The sequence below is a fragment of the Phyllostomus hastatus genome, unplaced genomic scaffold (genome assembly GCF_019186645.2).
Source record: "Phyllostomus hastatus isolate PE091 unplaced genomic scaffold, TTU_PhHast_1.1 phas_contig_86, whole genome shotgun sequence".
Classification (NCBI taxonomy): domain Eukaryota; kingdom Metazoa; phylum Chordata; class Mammalia; order Chiroptera; family Phyllostomidae; genus Phyllostomus; species Phyllostomus hastatus.
This window is the reverse complement of record NW_025333977.1, coordinates 35,204,782-35,224,391: the sequence shown is the minus strand read 5'-3', so window position 1 is coordinate 35,224,391 and position 19,610 is coordinate 35,204,782. Positions and strand designations below refer to the sequence as shown.

The following is a 19,610-nucleotide window of genomic DNA, read 5'->3' as shown; positions in this document are numbered from 1 at the left end:
CTTATCTATTAAAATGAAGGTGTTGAACAAGGCCATCTGCACGGATATGTCCCACCCCACCTGTGGTCCAGTCTGTGGCCCCGTACCTGTGTGACTCCCACCCTCTTCTCTTCACCTTTTCCACAGCCCAGCATCTCAGATTCTCCATTTGTGTTGTAGGGAAAAACAAAATTAACTCTAAAAAATTGTGAAAGTAATTATGAAAGGACCCAGTGGATGCTAAGTGAGCTAAGTTGGAATTCCACCACCCTTCCCCCTCCCCATCCTCATCCCCTGACCCCTGAGCAGACACAAGTTCTCAACAACAACTTGGGGGTTCTAACCTAGCTGGGCAAGAAGTTAAATGGAAAGGTCAGGTCCTCAGCTGTTTCCCCAGAACGATGGTTTCCACACCCTGGATGCATCCAATTACCTGGGGAGCTGGTTCCATCACAGGTTGCTGGCCCCTCCCCCAGAGCTCTCATTCAGTTGGTCTGGGGAAGGACTTCAGAGATGTGCCTCTCTAGCAGGCTCCCAGCTTCTCTGCAAGCCTAGAGGACAAGCACATGCTCCACATTCTAGAGGGAAAGCAGACTTGCCTGGGAGTTGGGCTCTCAGGGCTGGAGCCAAGGAGGAGAAGGAAATAAAGACCTGGGGGAGGGTGACCAAAACAAGGGGGTCTGGAGATCAAAGTAGGGACTCCTCTCAGGATGGGTAGAGGGAGGAGTTTGCTGCTCCAGCTTTTCCTCTTTTTTCCTCCCTTCCCACCAGAAATGAAGGCCCACAACCCCCTTTCTCCCACCCCTGAGAAGGCGGCAGGGCCAGGTGAGATCTGGGCTTGGGCTGAGGGAGAGAAAGACAGGAGTGCAGAAAATTTCCAAAGCCCAGGACACAGAATCTGGGAGGGAGTTGAAAACTTAGTCAGTTCCAGACTGGTAGGTTGGACAAATGTTCCTGGGTGGTTTGGGGGAGCTGCGTTGAAGCAGGATGTTGTCTATGACTGTGTTTGTTGACACCCATGTGCTCCAGTAGACAGTGAGGGGGAAGATGGAGAAGAAGAGCTGACTGTTATTAAGGATTCAGGTTAGTGCCCAGCCCTGGGCTAAGCACTATATACAATTTATCTCCATGAAGCAAGCATTATCCCCACTCACACACAGTAAGTGTTCCCGGGCTGCACAGGTACTCACACCTGCTGACGCCTGACTTCCGCCCCTGTTCTCTCCACTGGTTGGAAGGCTCTGTCACCTCCCAACAAGCTGAGTGACTTTGACTAAATCAATCTCTTGGAGCCACAGTTTCTCTGCCAGTAACAAAAGGTGATGGCAAATATTCCCCAAAGAGTTTTAGGGAATAGACAAAACAGTAAAGTGGAACTGCTGGGTGAAATGCAGGTTGCTGGGTGAGTCTCCACCACCCACCTGAAGGTTAATCGTAATGAACAAGGCCTTTGATGCCCACAGGGTAGCCACCCAGCAGTCTTATGTTTGGTCTGGGCACCACTGGGTTAACATTTTCGTCCTGTTTTAAATAAAACCCTTACCAGTGTGATGTTTTAATATCACTGATTCCAAAACCATTATACCATGGAGCCAGAGTTAAAAAGAATTTAATTGAAAACCAAAACATGCCCAGTAGCAATACTTGTTTGATAAGTAATTTCTGCTTCAAGTTCTAACTTGGTGCAAAATGTATTTTTTGGCAAATTTCATTTTGTAGTGCATGATATATAATGTCTTTATTGTACAGAATCCTGAAATACTCAGAAAAACAATGACAATAATAATCCTTTTCAGGTTTACAGCACCAAATGGTAGGCTGGACAGCGACTCGTGTCTCTTCATTATAGATGAGGGAACAGGCCCAGGCAACTTACAAGGGATGCTCAAGTTCTCAGAGCTCCAGCCATCCACCCAGATAGCGTGGGTGCAGACCCAGTGCTCTCTGTGTTGTACCGTAATGCTTACATCGAGCACTTGAGGAAACAGCATATCAGCCCACCCAATACCATCCACCCAGCCCCACCCCAAATCAATCAGGTCTCTTTTCATATGAGTGTGTACTAGCCATGCACTGGGAAATGTCCCCCTAGAATCAAAACTATGTCAGAGTTGGAAGGAGCCTTGGACATTATCTAAAGATTAACACGAGGCATAGATGTTCTGAGAAGTCAAGAGAAAAGATTAAGATCACCCTGCCAGAGGGACTGGGGGTCTCATCCCACTGTCCTCAGTACATAGGAATATGAAGAGAAGGTGTTCATTCAACAAGCCCCAGAACTCCTTCGAAGAGAGGATGCTGGGAGGCTTCCTGGAAGAGATAACAAATGAGAGATTCAGAGGGTTTTACAAGTATGTTTGCCTTATATCTCCCTGATTGTCCAGGAAAACCCAAAGGGGTGGCCTGGAAAGGTATTACTATTAGCACTGTATTGCAGAGAAGGGAGCTGAGGCTCAGGGAAGAAAACTTATTTGTCACGGTTTACACCACCAGAAAGAGTGGTGAGGGCTGGACGAAACCCAGATCCTTTGTCCCCTGTCTCACTACTGATTCAGCCATGTCCCTGAGGACATGTGGGAAAGGCTCCTTTATATACTATAAGTTCCCATCCCATCCCACCCCACTGGTGGCTGATTTTATAGACCTTTTCTCAGGCTCTGGGAACGACTTTGGCTGGCAGTGACCAGCTGTGACCGACTCACTGTGTTGTGCAGCTCTGTTGATTGCATTTTCTATAAGCACATCTCTGGGGAGTTGTAAGGACTCACAGGGCTTCAAGAGTTTCCTGTTAAGACCATTGTCCTAGGAAGAGCCTGGAACGACTCTCAAATGACTTGATTTTTTTTCTCAGTAGTTGGTATTTTAGCATGGCAGATCCTTAAGTTAGGCAAAGATTTTCTTGATACATCACCAAAACATGCTATATGGAAGAAAAATGGATAAATTGTACTTCATTAAATTAAAAATTTTTTCTCTGCAAAAAATATTAAGATAACAAAAAGACAAGCCATGGAATAGGATGAAATATTTGCAAATCATACCTCTGATGATGGACTTGTGTATATAATGGACTCAGTGTACATAGCTAACTTAATTAGAAAACAAATAATACAATTTTTAAAATAGGCAAAAGATTTGAATAAACACTTTACCAAAAAGGATATAAGGGTAACAAATAAACACATAAAATGCTCAAACTTATTAATCATTAGGGGAATGCAATTAAAACTCAATGAAATACCCCTACATACATATAATTGGCTAAAGTTTTTTAAAAAACTGACCAGATCGAGTATTGGCAAGAAAATGGTACAACTAGAACATTCATTCACTATTGGTGGGAATGCAAAATTGACACAATCACTTTAGTAAACTGGTTGACAGTGTCTTAAAACATTAGAGATACATCTCCCCTACGATCCAGCCATTTCAGTCCTAGAGATGGACCCAAGAAAAATAAAAGCATAATTCCAAACCAAGATATGTATGTGAATGTTCATAGCAGATTTATCTGCAATAGCTGGAACCTGAGAACAACTTGTTCACTTATTAACAGGTAAATGGACAAATAAATTATGGCACATGACACATGCAACATGGATAAATCTCAAGGTAATGATGCCGAGTGAAAAAAGCCAGGCAAAAATGAGTGCCTACTGTGTGATTCTATTTGCACAAAATTCTAGAAAGAGCAAACTCATATAGACTGACAGAAGCAAGATCAGTTCTTTTCTAGGGAAGCAGGGACAAGGTGGAGTAAGAAGGAGAGATTACAAAGAGATACAGGAAACTCTGAGGGAAGTTGAATGTGCTCATCATTGTGATTGCAGTGATGGTTTCATAGCTGCAGAGATATTTTAAAGCTTATCAGATGGTAAGATTTAAACTAGTGTAGCTTAGTTGATAACAAATACACCTCAGAAAAGCAAGTCTGGAAATAAAATAACATGAGCTACTGAGAAAACAGAACAGGTGAAAGAAGAGTATTTCTTAATTGATGAATAAAAATAATTTCCTGGTGAAGCCTCTATGAAAAACAGTATGGGGTTTCCTCAAAAATTTAAAGATAGACCCAGAGATTCCACTCCTGGGTATTTATCTAAAGAAACCCAAAACACGAATTTGAAAAAAATATGTGTATCCCTTTGTTTACTGTAGCATTATTTACAATAGCCAAGATATGAAAGCAACCTAAACATCCATCTAGAGGTGAATGGATTAAGAAGTGGTACAACTAGACAATGGAATACTACTCAGCCATAAAATCTTACCGTTTGCAACAACATGGGTATACTTAAAGGGTATTATGCTAAGGGAAATAAGTCAGACAGAGAAGATAGATGCCATATGATTTCACTCATATGTGGAATCTAAAAAACAAAATAAATGAGCAAACAAAACAGAAACAGACTCATAGATACAGAGAACAGGCTGATGGTTGCCAGATGGAAGAGAGGTTGGAAGGCTGGGTGAAAAAGGTGAAGGGAGCAAGAAGTGCAAATCGGCAGTTACAGAACAGTCCTGGAGATGTAAAGTACCGTGTAGGAAATATAGTTGACAACATTGTAATAACCATTTATGGTGACAGATGGGTACTAGGCTTATCAGGGGATTACTTCACAAGTTAAATAAGTATCTAACCACTACACTGTACACCTGAAAATAATACAAAGCAATACTGAATGTAAACTGAATTGAAAACTAAAATTTCAAATAAACAAAAAATAAATAAGTAAAAAAAATAAACAAATTTGCCTGAGGCATAGCCAGCTATCCTGAGAGTAGTGTGTGTATGTGTGTGAAGAAGTATTTTTATTTTAAAAATCTTACTTTCGAAAAAGTCGTTGTCACCCAGGCCTGCTGTGTTGTGACAACCGAAGTGTTTAAGTTTGCCCTGCGGTTTGACCTGAGAGTGCCGCCCGCCACAAGGTCCATGTGCTCCACATGCGCTGAGCTTCAGGCCAGACCAGCTCTGGGCGGGGTCTGCAGGGAGGTCCTTCCAGCTGTTTCCCCACTGCTTCAGTGTCATCACATTTTTCCGGGGCCTGGGGGTGGTGTGAGATCAGGAGGCCTGGGTACTTACACGTCATTGGCTCCCTGTTTATTCTCCAGCCTCTCACCAACTAGGTTCCACCTCCCACATTGCTATCAAACATAAACTTTTTAAAACACTATGGGATCACGTTAGCCTCCATTTTAAAACCTTTTCATCCCCCCATTGCCTAAAAATTCAGGGGTCCTCAATCCTTTCAAGATTCTGGATCAGGGGTAAACTTTCCTCCTCTAGCCCGGCCCCTGAGCTCCTTACATCCTGGCTGCTGCCTGCCTTCCAGCTCTTTCCCTCTCTGTCAATGGTGCCAACACCATCTTAAGTCAGAATTCTGGGGGGTTCGCTGGGCTGTCTCCCTCCCCCTCATTCCTCACTCTGAATTTGTGACCAGGTTCAGGCTTTTTTTTCTTACAAAATTGTATTTTGCCTTTGACCACTTGGCTTCATGTCCACTGCCACCACTCCGATCCCTCCAAGTGGCCTCACTCCTAATTGGGGCTATTTTATGACTTTTATGGGTTCCTGGAACTTTTGCCTTTATGGACCCTTCATCCACAAAAGATAAAAAAATTATATTTTAGCGCTGCATTGGTATAGAGGCAAACACAATCCAGGCTGGATTCAAGTTATATATTTATTATTATTTTGTGGGTTTTATTCTGATTTTAAAAGAAATTAAAATTAAACATTTTCGTGGGCCCCAGGCCCTGTGCCCACTGCACCTGTTGGGTGCTGACTGGGCACTGGTCCTAATTACGGGGCCCAGCCCCTGACTGGCCTCCCAGCTTCCCCTCCTCAAATCCATTCTCCCTACAACACCCAGAGAGACCTTTTCTCATTGTGAGTGACACTGTGCTGCTCCCTTGATTAAGCACCCCTGACCGTGGCCTACAAGGCTGGGCACTAAGGGCTTTGCATTGTTACAGACACAAATCAAGCTTTTCTCCACAACACCCTCCAGACAGCTAATGGTTAAGTTTCATACATCTCCTTCCATGCTTTCTTTTATGATATATGGAAAGTATATACAAAGGGTTTTGATATGTACTAAATATGTACAGTTGTGGGGGCTGGCTATTGTTTTCATTAAAGAAACAACATCCTAAGGCACATATCATACTTCAACATGCTGTTTTCACTCAATACTAAGTCTTGGAGGTAAATCCATGTTGATGCTTATAGATCTTTCTCATTTCTGCTGAGTCTCCATATATTGTAGTACGAATGTGTTATATTTAGTCATTACTCTATAATTTTCACCTTGACAAATAATGCTACAATAAACTTGCTTGCACGTATGTTCCTCTAAAACAAATATCTTGAAGTAAGATTCTTGATTTATAAGATGTGTGCATTTTTAATTTACCAATCTTCCAGTTTTCCCTTCAAGTGGTCATGCCACTTTACACTCCCACGTGCCTCGCATGAGTGTGCCCATTTCTTCACAATTTCACCAACACTAACTGTCTCTTACATCCTCCAGTAACTCTTCCTGAAAAGGACCGGCAAATGGTAAGCTTTTAGAGTCTGAGTATGTCTTTCCTTCAACTTCACTCATAGAATCCTTTGATTGAGTGTAGAATGAGAGGTGTAAGGAATTTTTCCTTTTGCATATAAAATAATCTCTATTCCCCTCTTCTTCCAGGTGGAGGGTGAGAAATCTGCATGTTAATCTAATTTTCCCTCTTTTGGTAATTTTTAAGATTTTAATTTTATCCTTAATATGCTGAAATTTCACTATAAGGAATCTAATGTAATTTTATGTATGCCTCCCACTTGGAGCTTGGCAGATTCTGATAGTCTGAGAATTCTTGCCTTTTCTCAATTCTGGGAAAACCAAGACTAAATTTTTTTCCAAGTTTATTTGCTTTCCCTTCTCTTTCTTTAAATTTTAATAAAAATGCTATTAGACATATGTAGGACCTTCTGAATCTATACTTTATTTCTTTATACTTCTGATCACTTTATCTGGGGAAATTCTTCAGCCTAATTTTCCAAATAATTAATTAGCTCTTCACTGGGGCCATTTTTCTATTCATGCTTCTATTTGCACTTTACTTTTAATTTTAATAATTATATGTAGCCCTGGCTGGCATAGCTCAGTGGATTGAGTGCAGGCTGTGAACCAAAGTGTTGCCAGTTCGATTCCCAGCCAGGGCACATGCCTGGGCTGTGGACCAAGTTCCCAGTGGGGGCCTCGTGAGAGGCAACCACACATTGATGTTTCTCTCCCTCTCTTTCTCCCTCCCTTCCCCTCGCTAAAAATAAATAAATAAAATCTTTAAAAACAAACAAAAAAACATAGAACTCAACTTAATTTGTAAAAAAAAATTATTATTATATTTAACATAATCATATTTAATAAAATATATTTTATAAATTGATATTGTTTCAATTTCACTAATTATTCAATTGTCTCTTTTTACACTTTAACCTGTTCCTGTTTCCAATCTTTCTCCTCTTCTTGTTTCATAGATGATATTTCTCCTTTAGGTTTCTGGAGATAGCTTACTTTAAACTCCTGTTCTTATGGTTCTACTGACTCTATTGCCTCCCATGCAATTCTTTTCTTATGGAATTTACTATCTCTTTTCCATATAGAGGTTTTTAAAATATATACTTGTTAATTCTTGCTTGACAACCTTTCCGTAGATGGTTCCTACTCTTTACCTAGTAACTCTATGCTACAGCCTAGTCAGCTTCCAGCTTCCCAGTAAGGCCATCAAGGCTTCTGCACAGTCAGGATGGGTTCCCACTGCAGCCTCAGCTCACTGTTACAGGTAGCTTCTCCTGCCCTCCGTTTACACTTTCTCATTTTCTCATCCACAGATTATTCCTTTTCTTGATTCTGAGTGCAGCTCTTCCTTTATTAATCTCATTTCTATGTTTTTCTTATTGTTTCTATGAATTGGGTATAGGAAGGGGGAATTTCCACATGTTGAAATATAGGTAATATAGTCCATCATTTGAAAACACCAACTCTCCAGTAGCTTATTTGTACTCATTCTATTCAACTTAACTACCACATCACCATGATTTGCACACTACTTTGTATAAATTAGGCCCTTCTATTAGTCTCTGTCATAGAATTCTGTCCTCCTCCTACATAGCACTCACCACAGTTTGCAATTATAGATGCAATTGTATGTTTACCTGTCTTGAGGATGACATGGATTTTTAAAAATTAGTTAAACCTCTTATGTATTTTAAAAAGCATTTATTTGTCCAAAGGTGCAAAAATATTGTTCAGATCCTTAAATTATTGTAGTGAATAAAATGCAAGTAGACAAATATTTGCTGCATAATTTGACACATGTAATAACTTCAAGTATGTGTAAGGAACAAGGTAGTGTTTATCTCTAAGTTGGTTGATCAGGGAAGATTTCCCAGAGAAGCTGACATTTAAACAAGATTTTGAAGGTTAAATAAGAGGAAGTTTTACAGACAGAAGAGGGAAAGAATACCATTCAAGACCAAGGGAACCAAGAGAGGTATGTGAGTGCATGCAAGTACAAAAGACCATGATGGCATCTGGAATACACAACTAGTTTGGTATCAGTTCTAGACATTAACGTGTATGTTACAGTGTGCCGATTGCAGGGGAGAATATAGAGGTAAAAGAGCAGTCCATATAACAGAATTGTGGCAGTCAGGATAGCCTAGATTATCTGCAGTAACAAAGAATACCAGAAGTTCAGTGGCTTCCAATAGCAATTCTTTCTAACTCATACAAAGTCTGCCATGGTCCCAGGCTACTCTTCAGGGCAGCTGTTCTCCACATGTTGGCTCAGCACTGCAGGCTACTTCAATCTCATGACACCTCATGTCAACATGAGTCAGGTTCAAATGCTATTCTAAGACATTTTTATTTTACTCTGTAAACAAAGGAACACTCTGGAAAGTCTGGCAGAGAAAGAGAACAAATAAAACTTGTATTTTTATTAGAGTGGGACTGAAAGCAGAGAAACCAATTTAGGAGGTTGTTGAAATAGTCCAGTGAGACCAAATGAATCCCTTCACAAATGCAAGAGCATGGGGAATGGAAGACATGCATGATGATGGATTTTATAGATATTTATATGTAAACAATAGGGCATTGATTGATGGCATATGAGAAGAAAGAGAAACATAAATCAGGACGACAGTCAAATACCTGGCTTTGGTTTCTGAGTTGATGGTGATTCATGACCACAGTCGGAACAGAAGAATGAGCAGGTTGGGAATGAAAACATAACAACCTCTGTCCACTGTAACCTTCAGATGAAGGCAGGAGTAGACATTTGATTTGTGGATAAAAAAACATGGGGAGATTTGGGGATAAAAATAAATTTCTAAGTGACCACTATGTAACACTATTTAAAACTATAGTGGTAGAGTATATGAGAAATATTCAGAAAGAATGATTAAAACTGAGTTTCTGAGCTTCCTCACCTCACAGGGGCCATTAAGCACCAGAAATTATATGCCAAGCTTTAAGAATATGTGAAGATTTAATTTTTTCTTAGAAGACCTGTTTCACAGATGTTTATTAAGATCTTACTATGTGCAATCAAAGACACAATTCTTGGTACAAGGAATACAGCAATAAACAAAAAATATGAAAAAACTTGTCCACTTGGAGACTGAGTTATTCTAATGGGTGGAAAGCAAGCAACAAATAAATAAATAATTAAAATAAATACTATCTTAGGTGGTGATTAGCGCCATAAGGAAAAATGAAACATGATATGGGTATAGCAACTGTGGGAAGGACTAGAATTTGTAGAACAGTGGTTGGGTAGGAACTCACTGAAAAGGTGACACATTTAGAAAGAACTGAAGGAGCTGAGGGAGTGAGTTCTGAGGACTTTGGGGGCTTATTCCAGACAGAGGGAACCTAGCTTTCATTAGATTCTCAGTGATTCACCAGAAAGATGAAAAATGATTCCTCTGAAGTAAGAAGAGAGCTAAGAAACAGGTAACAAAAAATAATATAGTGAAGAATGCAGGTGATTGGTTGTGGGATTCAGAAAAGATGTAAAGCCAAAAGAATATGATTGACTGGAAGAAAATGGAGTGGGGTCAAATGATTGGATGTGTTGGTAAGGTTGAAGTCTAACTATGGGGTTATAGAAGGAGCCAAAGACCTAGAAAGATAGAAGATGGTGGTCAAAGATTAGGCATTATAAGCTTAAGATTTCAGAGGTGGATATGGCTATGGGTATAGTATATGGCTAAGGTGAAATGGGAAAAGTCATCATTGAAGATGAGGTGGTCAAGGATCAACATCACTCGGGACATTAGGAGAAATTGGAAAGGAAAAATAAGCAGTAGTGTCCTGTACCTAAGGTCTTAATGAAAAGAACAAAAGATAAGACTAAGAGGTTGGAAGGTCATTCACAGAGATGAGTACAGTGTGCCAGAGTGATAAAAGAGCAGGGGAATTTGCAAGGAAGGTGGAAAAGTAACGGTCAAGAAACAGCCACAAAGAGTTAGAGAAGTGAGAGCCCTGACTTCTCTGTGATCTGAGTCCTGCCCCCTGCGCTGTCTCGCCTCAGTCCCCATCTGTTTTTTAAGGCCTAGTCAACCCACCCTGTGGTTTGATCCACTTGATCCATGGAACCTTGGCATCTGAGGAACCTCTGAGAGAGAGGTTATTGACTACGAATGGAGAGCAACTATAACTGGTACAAAATGGATTTAGGCGAGCAAAGGTAAGGGATATGTGTATGGTGTATTAGTTTCCCAGGGCCGCCATAACAAAATGCCATAAACTAGGTCACTTAAATTGCAGGAATTTATTTTCTCACAGTTCTGAAGGCTAAAAGTTTAAGATCTCCAAGGTGTTGGCAGGTTTGGTTTCTTTAGAGACCTCTCTCCTGGGCTCACAGATGGCTGCCTCCTTGCTGTGTCCTCACAAGGTCATCCCTCTGTGTTGTCTATGTCCTAACCTCCTTCCTATGAGAACATCAGTCATATTGGATGAGAGCCCACTCTAAGAATCCCCTTTTAATGTAATCACATTTTTAAAGGCCCTATATCCAAATACAGTCATATTCTGAGATACTAGGGGTTAGATCTTTAACATATTAATTGGGTGGGGCATAATTCAACCCCTGACAAATTATGTAAGTTTCAAGTTCTTAAGAACCCCAGGATTCTCCCTTGTACATCATCTTCCCCCACACTACCATGAGGAGAAATAATCAAATAAGAAACCAGGTACCCTGTGCTACCAGCTAGGCTAGTACAAGGTTCACAGAATCAAGCTCTTCAGTAAAGGTTGGTTAGATGGCAAGGCTCTCTTTGGTCAGAAGTTCAAGTAGACCATCCCACCTCCTGCTAGTTTAAATCTTAATCTTCCCTCCTCCCATCCTTTGGCCAGGCCCGAGAGAAACAAGGTCAAAGAGAAAGCCAGAATTACCTAAAAGGAGCTGGTTCCAAGTTGTTTTTTCAGTGAATGAAATCAGGCAGAAAGCAGAAGTTGGTGTGTGTGCCTGGTTGACTCACTTTCACTGCTCACTAGTAAAATTAGACTCTGGTTTGGGGAAGAAGGAGGAAGACAATAGAAATCAAGTTAGGCTGAAAGGTGGGAAAAGGAAAGAGGAATTCCCTCTTGCATAGATATGAAGGAGGTTCTATAACCCATAAGCCTAATGGCAGCTAAGAATGCATGAAGATTTTGCTCCTCAGGAGAAGTCAAACCACCTTAGCGTACCTCTTCACTTGACAATACTGTATGGTAGAGAGCCAGACTGTGATGGCCAGGCAAGGGTCTTCTTCAAAACAGTTTCTGTTTAAAATACTTAGTCTGAAATAGAGTGGCCTATAACCAGGGGTCAAGTCAAGAACATGCATAAAGGACCCTTGGACAAAGATGACGGGGAGGAAGGATTGAATGTGGGAGGTGGGGGGTGGGTAGGGCAGAGGAGAGTAATGAGGGAAAATGAGAACAACTGTAATTGAACACCAATAAAAACAAAATTTTAAAAAATGAAAAAAAAAGGGTGAGGGCTATGGAAATCTGAGTTCATGGTCTCAGCCTCACCATATAATTTCTATGCAACCTGGACAATGTATATCTCTCCTCAGGGACTAAATTACCTCTTCTCAATATTATTAATCATGCATACAAAATAGAGATGATAATTTATGGCATCTACTGGCTATTTTGAGAATAAAATGAGTCATAACAGAGAAGCATTCTTCTTGGGATACCTTTTCCTGTTTTGTCTTAGAGGTCATCCTCTTTTTAAAAACTACTTTAGGATCTTCTAAGCTTTCATCTGGTCTTAATAGTAGTACAATAGATATCATTCCACACACTGAGACAGAGATGCCATAAAGTGTTTGAGTAGGGATGTACTTAAAAAAATAAAACAAAACACCTAGTCTAACATTATCAGTGTGAATTAGAAACTCAAAACTCAGGAGGACAGAGGAAAAGCTCAAGGCTTCACACTGGGTTGGAGCAAAATGTGGCCTCCATTCCTGGCACCTGGACTCACTGGCCAGTCCTCTTCCCTCAGGAGTCCCCCCTCTAGGCTGACGCTTCCAACACATAGTCATTTGTCTTCACAATTTGTTTCATATACATAAATGCCACCTATGTTATTATTTTTAATTTTTTAAATTTAAACTGAATTTGGATTTATTTTTTAACTAAAATCCACATACTTGAAAACACAGTACTGTCACAAATATAAAAATAATGAATAAAAAAAGTGGTGAATTCTAGCCTCCACAAGACTCTGAAACTGACACCTGCCTCCCCCGGGCAAAAAGGAAAATAGCAGCCATGGCATAATGCACCACCTTGAGACTTTCTTCATCAGGAGTGAAGGAGAAGTTTAAAAGGCAGGACTTTTTTGGCATATGATGGAGATGTACATTGAGAGTTGACCCGTACAATTCCCATTCCACCCCTTGTCTTTACTGCCTGCCTCTGATAATACAAACTATCAAACTCTTGAAGTTAGCAGTGGCTGTAGAATTTAGCTATGGCCTGTAAGACATAAAGAAAAGTATCCCAATGCTACCTTTTCCTCTTCCTTTTTTTTAATCCTTAGACACCTGCATGACATCTGGAGTTACTGCAGCTATTTTGAAAGCATAAGGTGACAAGCATGACCGTAAAAGCCCAAATTCTAAGCCTGGCAGAGCAGAAAGAAAGAAAACAATGTTGAATATCTGCCCCAGAACTACCTTCCTCCTCACTTCTTGCTATGTAAAGACAACAAATTCTATCTATTTCAGCATTAGTCAAAGTTTCTCTTATTACTTACCAAACTGAATCTTAACTGATCTGTTTATTAATTCCTCGTATATGGCACCCCAAATAAGCTTGACACTACTAGTGGTATGTCTTGCATGCTTTGGGAGACCCTTCTGTGAGAGAGCCTGTGTTGGTTTGCTAAAGCTGCCATAACAAAATACTGCAGATTGGGCAGTTTACACAGCAGAAATTTACTTTCTCACAGTTTTGGAGACTAGAAGTTCAAGATCAAGGTGTTCTTTTGAGGCATCTCTCTTTGGCTCACAGATGGCTGCCTTCCTGCTATCTCCTCACATGTTTTTGTTTTCCTGTGTTATCTGTGTCCTCATCTCCCCCTTATTATAAGGACACCAGTTAGATTAGATTAGGTCCCACACTAACAGCCCTGCTTTAACTTAATCATCTCTTTAAAGACCCTCTTTCGAATTAGTCATATTCCAAGGTACAGGGAGTTAGGGCCTCAACACATGAATTTTGGAGGAATACAATTCAGCCTATAAAAGAGTCTAAGAGCTTATTTGTTTAATAAAACCTATTTTTTTCTTCCCTGAAAACTTGTGGTCATGTAACTTGGCTCAGGAATGTTCAAAGTTCACAGAGAGGATCAGGAATTTGCAGATGAGAGGAAAGTGTCTTTAATTTGGGTTCAGGAAGACTGGGCTCTAAATATTGGTCACCCTCTTGCTGACACAGTCTCTCTGAACCTCAGTGTCATGATCTGTAAAGAGATGGGAAAATTACTTGTAATAAGGTATATGGAAGTACCTGGCACATACTAAGGATATTTCATTAAATCCAAAATCCCAGCACTTATAAGATGCACCATTTATGTTATATGTACCCAAAATGGCAAGATTGTGCCATGGGAGTCATGGAAGTTTTTTAAATTACAGACTTAGGAGCCCCACCTCAGACTCCTAAACATGAATCTGGGATGAAGTTCAGGAGTTGGTATTTTTAAATTCCCCAGATGATTCAGACAATCTGATAGGCTCTGAAGCAATGGCTTTCAGCATAGGTCAGTCAATATGTTGAACAACCTAAATTTTAATTCTATGCTGTGATCTTTGGGGCTATTTATCAGTTTCTTGTATATTCTATAGAAAGCTTGGATTTCAGGCTTTGCCAACAAAAACCCATTGCCCAGATTCCTTACATTTTCTAACACATTCACGGAATTCCAGAAGGTCCAGTCTTGGGAGATACATTTAATAAATACTTCAGCAGAACATGTAAACTAAGTCTTTTCTAGTAGTAGAAATGCTGTGGTGTTGCCTCTCCTTATAGTAGTTTTCTGATCCCTCCCCTTGACTATAACCTGAGGGTGTTGAGCCCACATCTCCCATTCTATGCTTTTATGATCCGAAATGACATACTGTTGGTTACCCTTAGTCACTTCTATGCATATTTTAAACTTCTTGGTGAAACTTTAAAAAATATTCTTAAATATTCTTAAAAAGTATTGTTTTGAATACCAGCACTTGAATGCTAATTAATGGGATGCTATTATGACAAGAGTTAAAGCCAGTGTCAAGATTAGAGGGCCACTCTGGATACTTTGATTGCTTTGTAGGTCATTAGCAATCCACCTGGCCACCTTCACTGCGCTAGCCTTCCACAGTCCTCCAGCCCACATTTATATGCGTTCATAATTTCAACAGAGTTCAATCCCGATTTCACAGTGGAGCACAGTGATGCCTCTCCTCCCCCTTCCCGCATTGAGAACCTAGGTGACCTGCCCAAGGTTTCCTTCAAATAAGCCTACCGATATTGAGCCTGTGTTCAGACCACTGCGCTTCCATTCCCCCCACTCCTGCATCTGTTAATGACGCCACAGGGAGTTTTTATCAAGGCCACAGGACAGTATCACTAATGTAGTCCAACCCAATGGGAAATGTCCCCGAGCCACATCGTTCTTGTTTTCATGCAGATTCCATCACAGCCTTGGCTGTCGCCCAAAAAAGCACGTATCAGGTCTGCTGTATATTGGCAGAACTTCGGCTTAGAACATATTTCAAATGCCTCCCATTGAACATTGGCAGCCTTGAAAAAACATGGCCAGGGAATTATTCCAGGAGCCCCAATTGCTCTATGACACTTTACAAGGAGAAGCTGATGGCTTTCCCTCCCAAGCTCTTCCCCCTCTGCCCCAAGTACATGACTGCATTTCCCAGTATGTGCCCTAGATTAGGAGAGGCCAGCTGAGCTGCAGGGTGAATGGGGGAATGTCTTTCATGGGCAGAGCCCTCTGCACAGTGCAGTGTGCCTTGCGCCAAGTTATTTCTCCTTCAGCTTTTAAACCCTTGTGTATTCCAAGAGAAATGTAGTCCATGTGTTTCTGATTCATTTACACTTAAATCATTAAAATGTTGTTTTGTGAAAGTTATTTGATGTCTAAGGAGCTTGTGGGTCTTCTTAATGGGACTTTTAAATGTTTTTTTTCTATTCTGCCTGAAACACAAAAGCAACATTCCGTTGAAACAGTGCCTAAGAACAAACCTATTCTCTCATCCCATGTACTTGTGCCCACATTATCAACCACAGTCTCTTAATAATGCCAGGGTTGGCAATGCTGGCATTTGAATGTGTTAAAATAGAGAAACTGGAGAGAAAATGGAGCAAGGAGGATTTCAGCCAGATTCAAGCAACTGTTGTCTAAAATGTCTAAAGCAAGGTGGAGAGTACATTCATGTGAAATCTTGGTTAGAACAGGTGGTAGCCATTTCTCGGGCACACCCCTGGACAGCTAGAAAAGCATGTTACAAGTATAATCTCACTTAAGCCCCGTAGCAGCCCCCATTTTCTAGATAAAAAAAAAACCAGAATTAAAGATGTTAGCATTGGGCCTAAAGTGCACAGCTGGCAGAGAGAGAAAGGATAGATCACAACTAAATTCTCACTCTGAGTCTAACTCCGTTTTCAAAATGCCTTCAACTGAGGTTTTCTGTGGATGTTGTAAGAACTGGAAATGCTCTCTGCATTGTAATAATGAGAAGCAGTACAATATAATCAGTCAGAGCTCAGATTTTTCCCTCATTGTTTTCTAGCTGTGTGACCTTGTGTGAGTTACTTAACCTCTCTGAGCAATTTCATTATCTATAAAATGGGGACACTATTACTACCCACCTATATGAAATATAAAGATGATCAGATAGAATTAACATATTGCCAGAATAGTACCTGATGTGTAGTGCTTAATAAATGTTAACTATTAGTGGAAGCAGTAGTAAGGAGTAACAAGGAGCTGAGTAATCTTGTCATGTAAACTCTCTGAGCCTCAGTTTCCTCATTTTTAAAATGAGCAAGATGGTATAACCCTCACAAGTTTGTGGGAGTAATTGAGATGACATTTACGTATCTCTCTGTGCCTAATGTAGAACAGCTGTTCAGTACAATCTAGTTTTTACACCCATTTGATTGTTATTACCGTGAGGGGAGTGATTTTCTTATTATTCAGCTCAGCGCAGATGTGCTGTTGATTTTCCCACAAACCTGCATGTAGACCCTCGGACAGGCCTGGCTCTCCCTGCACCCCGGGGTGTGGGGCATCCGTGCTGTGGAGGACCCTCTCTGGCTGTAGCAGACCTCACACAGTCTGACTTGGTAAACAGCACGAGCTCTGTGTTTAAGTGGGAAGAGCAAGGAGCCCGGTGGAGGACCTGCGCTCACTCACATTCTGGACTCTGCTCACATGAAAACTTGTGGTGTTTGTCCACAGACTTGGGGATTGGGGTCTGTTTTCTTTCCCAGTGTAGACTTTAGAAGTGCCTCCTCAGTTGGTTATTTCTGTTTAATTGGTGTCCTTTTGCCTTTTTGCGGTGTCCTGAAAAAGAGCAGAAAGCTATAGCCATCTGGAAAGGGAGACTGAAGAGAAATTAGACTTTGTCCCCCTCCACCCTCCACACACACACACACACACACACACACACACACACACACACACAGTGACAAAAATACCTATGTGAGTGTCTCAGTTATTTTCTCTCAGGGACTGGAGCCAGCCACACAGGATAAAGGAGGGAACTGGAGGAACAGATCTCTCAAGGAAGACAGATTCTGTTCTGTCAGGTTCTTCGGAGTGTGTGTAAGAGGGAGTCAGAGCAGAGAGAGAGACAGAGAGAGAGAGAGAGAGAGAGAGAGAGAGAGAGAGAGAGAGAGAGAGGAGAGAGAGAAAGGCAGAGTGAGAGAGGGGGAGAGGGGATCTGTTGCAGGCAGGGGAAGGCGTGACCTGAATGGAGAATGCCAGCCAATTCCAGAGACACACAGGGACCTCAGAACAAAGATAAGGCATCGCTGACACATCGGGGACGAGCTCACAGACAGCTCAGGTCGGGGGAACCAGGGCCAGGCAGCAAGGAGCACTCAAAGCAGGAAAATGAGGTGAGTGCCAGGGCAGGAGTGGGCACGGCGTCCCTTCGGTGACCTGGTGTCAAGTAGCCCTGCGGGGTCTGACCTTGTCCCTGGGCTGACTCACCTTCGTGTCCTGCGGGTGATACCAAGGGTTTCTATCAATCGTCGGGGCTCTGAGAGGCAAATGTGGGCTGGGGCGCCTTCCCCGGGACTCCGGAGACCTGCAACTTGAAACGGGAGACTTCGTGCAAATCCTGCCCGGGGCTGCTGAGGCTCCGATTTCTCCCCCTGCCAGTGTAGGGTGCTGCCTGCTGGCGAGCGTGGCTTTCCTCCTGTTGCCCACAAGGCTCATTTTTTGTTTTCCTCCTCTGCAAAGAGCATTGGCTTATCTCTCCCAACACTTTGTGAGTTAGGTATGTTTGTATGTTTATTTGTTCTGACCGGAAAAGAAACCAGCTTCCCACAGCTCAGCTCTGCGGTTTCTTAAACCTGCAGGACTTGGCCAGTTAAAGCCTCAATTTGAAAAACTAAAACCCTGTCCCCATTTTATAGTTTCCTATGAATTTCTAAATTCCTTACTGAAATCAGAGGTGGCTGGTGGCATGAATTAGGCTACCAATTGAACCAAATGGCTCTTAAAGGGATACCACTTTTTTTTTTTTAAAGAAGCGTTTGGAGTTCTGAACCTAGGACTTTAAATTCTAATTGTTTTTATGCTCTTCAACATTTCCTATTCCTCAGCCTATACTTAGAGTTACTGGATCCTTTCTACTGGACATTTTTTGTAAGTTTTCTTCTGTAAGTCTCAAAACCCTAACACTGTAATTATTTTTACTACTTATAAGTGTTAATGCTGTTAAAAATACCCAAAAAAGAAATGAAAAACACTTCAGGTTTGTTAGGTCCCTAAACACCTCTTTTGCCATTAATTTTCTTCTCAATTGAAAAAGGGGTTCTGTTTGTTTCTCTTTTGCAAAGTCACCTAGCAACTTTCCTGGGTCTGGGGTCAGTGTGGACCTTCAGACTGTGGACCCTTTGAACTCAGGTCACCTGTGGTTCAGAGGGGTGATCAGGTCTCTAAGATTAATTCAATCATTCTGTTCTTTTTAAATCCATCATAATTTTAGATCTGCCATCTAAGTTCATTTTCCTTTCTCCTAAAAGAGATGAAATTTATGCCATCTCCATGGAATGACAATTTGATTGATCTGTCACTGCTTGAACCCCACCCTACCGCCCAGCGCCTCAGTCATACCAAACTCCAGGGCCGATTAGCAGTTCTGTGTCTTTGTGTTTACTTTTCCCTTAACCCCAAATGTCCCTTCCCCTTGTTTTCTACCCAGGGGACCAGATTGCCCCAGTTGAGTCAGACATCGCCTCCTCTCTCCTAGCCCACATCCCCAGAGTAGGCATCCCTTCCTTTGTGCTGTCTCTCTGCTTTGGGGCTACATCTCTTCCTGTCTTTGTAACATTTCCTTGTTTAAAAGTCCACCATCCCTCCCAAGACTGAATGTTTCTTAAGGAACAGAATCTATGTCTAATTCATATTTGTATGCCCGGTACCTAGCATAAAATCTGCTTTCTATTAGGCATTCAATAGATATTGGCTGACTTGAATTCGGTTGTTAAATTGGAAAAGTGCTATTGAAAAAGTGCTCCATTAGAAGTTTTCAAGGAGTCTTGCCTCACATAGAAGGGCATTTCAGAGTTTAAAAAACCCTTTTTTTTTATAGACACTGTCTCATCTGGTCTTCAGATTTTGGATAAGGTAAGGATTTACGGAAAAGTGAGGATAAAAGCAGGTAACAATTTACCCAAAGCCACACGGATGGTTTTTGAAAGGCTCAGACCTAAACTTGGATCTTTGGTTTCCCAGTCCAGGATTTTTTCTACTATATTCTATCAGACTCTCAACCGAGTGTAACATTCTATACTGGCAGCTCTCACTCCTAGCTGCACATTAGAATCATCTGTAGT

At 41.3% G+C, this 19,610-nt stretch overlaps 1 protein-coding gene and 1 long non-coding RNA gene across 4 annotated transcripts in view; one reads left to right on the top strand and one right to left on the bottom strand.

The window, feature by feature from the left end:
* Positions 1 to 1,572: 1,572 nt before the first annotated feature.
* Positions 1,573 to 18,028, bottom strand: LOC123826787. Its single transcript, XR_006787128.1, has 4 exons — positions 17,758 to 18,028; positions 16,957 to 17,106; positions 2,682 to 2,899; positions 1,573 to 2,289 (listed from the first exon to the last, which is right to left on the bottom strand). It is a non-coding gene; the product is annotated as an uncharacterized LOC123826787 (long non-coding RNA).
* Positions 17,262 to 19,610, top strand: part of MASP1 (MBL associated serine protease 1) — a 62,359-nt gene continuing 60,010 nt past the window's right edge. For 2 of the 3 annotated variants that reach the window (XR_006787127.1, XM_045850864.1), the window contains exon 1: positions 17,265 to 17,663. Coding sequence is in view for 2 of the 3 variants with exons in the window: in XM_045850864.1 (XP_045706820.1) it covers positions 17,659 to 17,663 (5 nt within the window). In the remaining variant the exon portion in view is untranslated. Of the gene's footprint in view, positions 17,664 to 19,610 lie in introns of all 3 variants that reach the window. The other variant, XM_045850862.1, reaches the window with a different exon arrangement.